Source organism: Gekko japonicus, unplaced genomic scaffold (assembly GCF_001447785.1).
Source record: "Gekko japonicus isolate JY-2015 unplaced genomic scaffold, Gekko_japonicus_V1.1 scaffold4444, whole genome shotgun sequence".
NCBI lineage: Eukaryota > Metazoa > Chordata > Lepidosauria > Squamata > Gekkonidae > Gekko > Gekko japonicus.
Window position 1 is genome coordinate 14,004 of NW_015172684.1, and position 6,873 is coordinate 20,876.

The 6,873-nt window shown below is 49.3% G+C and overlaps 1 protein-coding gene across 1 annotated transcript in view; it reads right to left on the reverse strand.

Annotated features, from left to right (window-relative positions):
• Window positions 1-645: 645 nt before the first annotated feature.
• Window positions 646-6,873, reverse strand: part of SLC1A4 (solute carrier family 1 (glutamate/neutral amino acid transporter), member 4) — a 57,372-nt gene continuing 51,144 nt past the window's right edge. The window contains exons 6-8 of the mRNA XM_015421776.1: window positions 4,676-4,870; window positions 2,187-2,321; window positions 646-949 (exon numbers count right to left, since the gene is read on the reverse strand). Of these exons, the coding sequence (XP_015277262.1) occupies window positions 709-949; window positions 2,187-2,321; window positions 4,676-4,870 (571 nt within the window). The 3' untranslated portion in view covers window positions 646-708. The remainder of the gene's footprint in view (window positions 950-2,186; window positions 2,322-4,675; window positions 4,871-6,873) is intronic.

Below are 6,873 nucleotides of genomic sequence, written 5' to 3' on the forward strand. Positions count from 1 at the left end.
GGATTTTAAAAGCACATTTTCCCCACCCTGATCTCCTCCTTCAGCACCGCAGCCTCGGAGACAGTGCTGTGTTAACAAAAAGAAATCCCTGTAGGAAATCACAGAGCTGCACGTAACATGCAGTTCTCTCCTAACCTTTTTATTCCTCCGTGCTGCGACTAGTACGAATAGCAATGGGGACCGAGAGGGGCGTCTCCCAATTTGCATTCTTAAAAAAAGATCAAGGTAACCCACAGAGAGGCCGTCCTTTCAAATACAGCGTTCTTGGGCTTGGTGCAATAATCGGGACTCGACTCCCGTTAGCCCGAGCTACGCCACAAGTTCGATAGGACAAGAGGGCCTCGATCGTTACTTTTTTAAAAAAACCACCTTGCAGAGGAGGCCTCCGATATTAATTTCAAACAAAAGGAAGCAGAACCACTTTGCTCGGAATCACTGTCGTCCGCGCGTGTTTCACACACGTGCATAAATACGAAGCCTCACCCGTTCGCCACATTTTTTAAAAAGCATCTGTTCTCAAATACACTCTCACACACGCGCGCGCACACTCGACAGTCCGTGGCTGACTACTGTTGTGTTTTGTACCACCGGAACGGAGAAGGAAAGCCATCCGCTGGACCCCCACGCAGCAGCACTGTCCGGTCAGAGTTGCCTCGAAAACGCAGTGTCCGAGAGGAGGGGCCGACTCCCCACAATCCTCCTTCTCCTTCAGAGGACTGACTCTTTCGATTCTATGTCTGTAGTGCCAGGCGGAGGGGTGGATGGGGCCTGGCCCTTGTGCATCACCAGAGGCGAGGTCTCGGCTTCGGCCTTGCAGTTTGGAACGGCTTCCACGTAGACCTCGCTGAGCTCCGGCTCTTTCTCCTTCATCTCTTTTTGATTCAGGTAGTGGAGGATGCCGGCTCCGAACGCGTCCCCCTCGACGTTCACCACCGTGGTCGTCCGGTCCCTGGGCAAATGTATCAGGAAAGTTTTGACTTGGGGCTTTTTTTGTTTTGTTTTTACACACAGAGAGAAGGTGACATCCCTGGTCTGAAACAAAGTGCACGAGAGCCAACTGCTCTGTCCGCCTTACAAAGGAGGACTCGGATATCCCTCTGCTCTGCCGGTCGCGGTCTGTTCTTGGACAGCATTCGCATGCCAGATGTGTTGGGCACAAACACCTTTCTTCTAATTTAAGTGGCTCCTGTTTTTGACCTGCACCGCTAGGAGGATAAATCTCAAAATGCTGCATCGCTTGGGGAAACAACAGTGCAATATTGGGTTTTGCTGTCTCTCCTGCCTTGTATATAAACAGCCCCTCCCTCGGGCATCTCCTGCAACAGGGTTCTGGTGGATATTTTCTATCATATTTTTGTCCTGCCCTTCCTCCAAAGAACTCAGGGATTCCCACATTTTGGAACATAAAACTAAAAGCTCCCCCCCCGAAGGTATTTCACAGGTATACCCAACCCAAACCCAGTTATTCTGACATGTGGGCACCCTTTGTATCATGTGCTACCATGTCCATTTCATGCCATCACGTGTTACCGTATCTGGATCATGCCACTGTAAACACATGAAGCTGCCCTGTACTGGATCAGGCCCTGGGCCCATCAAAATCAGTACTGTCTACTCAGAATGGCAGCTGCTCACCAGGATCTCAGGCAGAGGTCTTCCCCATCACCTACCACCTGGTCCTTTTAACTGGAGATTGCCAGGGATTGAACCTGGGACCCTCTGCACGCCAAGCAGATGCTCTGCCACCGAGCCACAGCTCTTCCCTCGATCAGAACCATCCATCCATCAAGGTCAGTATTGTCTACTCAGACTGGCAGAGGCTTCTGCGTGCCAAGCTGATGCTCTGCCACTGAGCCACAGCCCCAGTTCATGGCTCTCCAGGGTCTCAGGCGGAGGTCTTTCACATCACCTACGGACTGGTCCTTTAACTGGAGATGCTGGGGATTGAACCTGGGACCTTCTGCATGCCAAGCAGAAGCTCTGCCACTGAGCCACAGCCCCAGTTCATGGCTCTCCAGGGTCTCAGGGGAGGTCTTTCACATCACCTACAGCCTGGTCCTTTAACTGGAGATGCCGGGGATTGAACCTGGGACCTTCTGCATGCCAAGCAGAGGCTCTGCCACTGAGCCACAGCCCCTCCCCATGTTCTCACCTACATAAAAAGAGGGCAGGTATGCGGTACTTACACAATCCAGTCCACTGCCAAAATGAGGGAGATGTCATTGGTGGGAAGACCGATGGCCTCCAAGATAATAGCGATGGTTAGAACTCCTCCCGCTGGGATCCCAGCCGCTCCTACACTGGACGCGGTGGCGGTCACGCTGTCAACATGAGCGAATTACAGGTTACTGTCACACTCCATTTGCACACGTGCAGTAGAAAAAGATCTAAAGGCATGCAAACTCTTTCTTTCCATGGACGGTTCGGTCACCCACAACGGACAACTCAAGAAACCTATTTCTAACTAAATTTTATTAGCCTCTTTTCTTCCCAATGGAGCCTCACAGTGGCTCTTCCCACACAGATGGAATACTTAAAAGAAAATACATTAAGAACACAGAAAAGAGCAAGAGTCCGGTAGCACCTTAAAGATTAAGAAAATTTGTGTGGCAGGGTATGCGCTTTCGTGAGTCACTTTGCCCACGTCTTCAGACATCTGACTCACAAAAGCTCCTCCCCTGCCACAAGTTTTGTCAGTCTTTAAGGTGCGACGGGACTCTGGCTCTTTTCTACTGCGACGGACAGACCAAAACGGCGACCCACCCAGATTAAAAACATTGAAAAGGAAATTCAAAAATCACAAGTCGGGACTGTTGGTAGATTCAACCCAGTGCGATCGAAGACAATAACAAAATACAACCAACCCGTAAATTGGGGATGTTGCCTCCACCAGGTGAATCCGAGGTCAACCCTGTTTATCAAACCCTCATCCTTCAGTAGACTGAATAGCACTCCGTGCTCTCCACCCCAAAAAAGCAGAAACTGCCAAGGTGCACGCTTCAGCTCTGAAAGACTGCTGAGCATCTAATGCTTAATTAGCCTAATTACAAATCTTGGCACTGCTCTTTGGCAGTTCTGGGGATAATGGGCTGTATCATGCCACTCCACTCCGCTAACGGGAATGCCTTTCTCCAACACAAGAGGCATTCTGGGTTGCAGAGAAACCTCTTGCGCAGGAGGATTCTTTGTGCCACAGGAAGTAAACACTGTCGGGCGGGTGCGGCCTAGTGGTGAGAGCATCGGACCAGGGTCCGAATCCCTCACTCGATCACGGTGACCTTGGGCCCGTCACAATCACTCAGCCTAACCTATCCTCACAAAGTGATTGTGGTGAGATCAAATGGGGGGGGGGATGGGACTAGAGATGTACAATTTCAGGCAATTTTGAAGCTCGGGAAAACCCCCGTTTTTTTCCCAGTTTTTTCCGGAAAAAAACGGAAATTTTCGGAAAAATTGAAAAAAAAATGCTACATTAGGATTTCTTTTGTCTTTTCTAGATTGAAAGTCATTCTGTTACTTTAGGAACATAAAATATGACTATGGACATTTTTACTTGGCATGAAATTATCACAACTAGCATATTAAAAATATAGTGTATCCAAACAATTATTACAAACAGAATACCCACCCACATGCAAAAACAAAACTGAAACCTTTTTATTTTCTTCTGACAATAGCACCAGGCCTCCCCAGAGCCTGCAGGCCACACCACAATAGGCCCATGATCATGACAGGAACGCATCTCCCAAACCACCAAAATTTGGAGTTTCGTAGTGGGAGGGGGATGCTACAGATACTCTGAGGAAGATACGCTTTCTGAAACGGCACATCAACCAAAGTGCCACACATAAAGCTAGACTGCATCAGACCCTCAGTCCGTCCAGGTCAGTCTTGTCTACTCAAACTGGCAGCGGCTCTCCAGGGTCTCCGGCAGTGGGCTTTCTCTAACCCTAATAACTTACGGCTTTGGTCGCCCTGACTGACGATCTCGGGTCTTCACATCTCTAGATGGGACACAATGTGAAAAGTCACTTTGGGTCCCCAAAGAAGAGCAAGACATAAATTCTTAAAAAGCATTAACTGTTAGCCGAGAAACAGGCATAGCCTATGGCTCCCAAAGGGCTGCCCACTGGAACTGTCGCAGGCAGTGTCTAGAGGGGTTCACTAATGGCTGCCGCCGCTCAGGTATGGATCTCATCGGGTGGGTCCAGAGCACCCACCCGACCCCTTATTACAACAGGTTTCCCCTTGTACGTGACCAAAGGAGGCGTGAGGACCCAGGCAGAGTAACAATCTAGTTTTATTACAGAGATTGAATAATAACTTTAGATCAATAACAAGTAGGAAAAACTATCAAAGTAAAGGAGGCAACATTGGCGTCTCTTATGTTCTTATGACCACCAGTGTGGTGTAGTGGTTAAGAGTGTCGGACTAGTATCTGGGAGACCCAGGCTCGAATCCCCACTCTGCCATGGAAGCTCGCTGGGTGACCTTGGGCCAGTCACATGCTCTCAGCCTAACCTACCTCACAAGGCCGCTGTAAGGATAAAATGGAGAGGTGGACGGTGTAAGCCACTTTGAGTCCCTTACTGGGATAAAAGTGAGGTACAGGTGAAGTAAACAAATACATTTCACTGTCAGAGAAACGCAAGTTTGAATGACACATAAAACTTACAGAATGGTAAAAATCTGTCCGGCGTTGAGGTCGAAGTTGTTCAGCTGGGCAATGAATACGGTGGCCATACACTGGAAAATAGCAGCCCCGTCCATGTTCACGGTGGCCCCGATGGGCAGGATAAACCTGCTAATTCTCTTGTCGACACCGTTGTTTTCTTCAATGCACTTGATCATAGACGGAAGAGTGGCAGAGCTATATGCGGCCAAGGGCGGGAAAGGAAAAGACGTCTGGTGAGATATTCCGTCAAGTCACAGCTAACCTACGGCACGCCCACAGGACTTTCAAGGCAAGAAGACATTCAGAGGTGGTTTGCCATTGCCTGCCTCTCCGTCACGACCCTGGTATTCCTTGGAGGTCTCCCACCCAAATACTAGCCAGGGCCGACCCTGCTTCGTTTCTGAGATCGGAGACTGGGCTGCCCTGGGCTATCCGGGTCAGCGGTATGCAGAATCCTGGGTGCGTGCTATTCCAGGAAGTGAGCGTACTTCTACACGTCCAAAAGACACATTCCAAATTGTGTTTTTTTAAAAAACAAAGAGGCCTGGAATACATCTGAAACTATTGTTTTAGCTAAGAGTGAGTCAGTTTAAAACCTAGACTGTTTAGGCTGGACAGGATTTCGGTGTTTACACGGGTAGCCAAAACAGACGAGGCTTAAACGGACAGACACGTCTCTGCTGATCGAAACTGCATGTCTCCAGCCTAGCCTACGAAGGAGATCTTTATAGTCAGCCAGTTAAGTCCTGACATCTATATTACCAAAGCAGGGGTCCTCAGGCTCCCTCTAAGCGGTGGAGTCCTGTGAGCAAAAAATCTATCTTCTGAGCTACCAGCATTAAAGTTGTGAGCAGATGATTTGGCTGCTGCATAAATGAGTTTGCTCCGGAGCCAGTCCTTCCTGAGCGAAGACAAAAATGTGTGAGCCGGAGGCTAAAAAATCTGTGAGCTAGCTCACCCTAACTCAGCTTAGAGGGAACACCGGACTCCTCACCCTTTTCCAGAGATGGGACTCACTAAGCAAGGGTACCAGTGAGCTGCAAGCATGTGACAGGAAGTTAGGTGACATCAGAGTCTTCCGACAGGAAGTGGGGAAACCACGGTTAAGATCTCACTGGTGTCCAGGCCGGAGCCGTGAGCGGTAGACCGAAAGAGCTGCGGACAGGAAAGGCAAGCCAAGACCCAGGAGATGTGTTGTAGTAATGTGGTGTATTCAATGCAAGGCAAACTGTATGTGAATCACCCTATTGAAACACCATGTGAAGCTTCGTCCTCGGCTAGGATCCAAATCCCTCCAATCATATTGGTAGCCCAGGAAGAACCAGCCAATCAAGTACCAGCAAGCTCCCTGAGCAGGAACTAATGTGATTGGACCTTAACTCTACAACCTCATAATTTGATATTGTACAATAGGGCGTGGCTACATTAGCCGGGAGAGTTTAAAAGGGGAACAGCTTCAGTGCTAAAGCTGTTCTGGCTATCAGATGTTGATCCGTGTTGGAGTTGTGTTGGAGTTGCTGAATAAAGCTGATATTTTGCTGAATCACTCTCCGACTATTCTGTTGAGTGGGTGACTTAACAGGTAAGAACCGAGCTGAGAGTCAGAACCACAAAGGAATCTTCTTGCCCATTCAGTGATCACACCCGGGCTGTCGTACTGCCCTTAGTCTTTAAGGTGCTACTGGACTCTGGCTCTTTTCTGCTGCTAAAAGGTAAAGGTAACGGTTTCCCTTGCTCGAAAGCCAGTCGAGTCCGACTCTAGGGTTGCGGTGCTCATCTCCGTTTCAAAGCCAAAGAGCCAGCGCTGTCCGAAGACGTTTCCGTGGTCATGTCGCCGACATGACTAAACACTGAGGCGCACGGAACGCTGTCACCTTTCCACCGAAGTGGTACCTATTTATCTACTTCCAATTTCTTGCTTTCGAACTGCTAGGTTGGCAGGAGCTGGAACTAGAGACGGGAGTTCACTCCGTCATGCGGCACCCGGGTCTCGAACTGCTGAACTACTGACCTTCCATAGCCTGCAGTTCAGCGTCTTAACCACTTGAGCCACCTGTCTGCTGCTACAGACTGAAGACAGACTAACACGGCTACCCACGGAAGTAGGAACGAGCGAGAGTCCAGTCGTATCTGAAAGACTAACAAAATTGGTGGCAGGGTGCGAGCTTTTGTTAGTCCGTATCTGAAGAAGTGAGCGG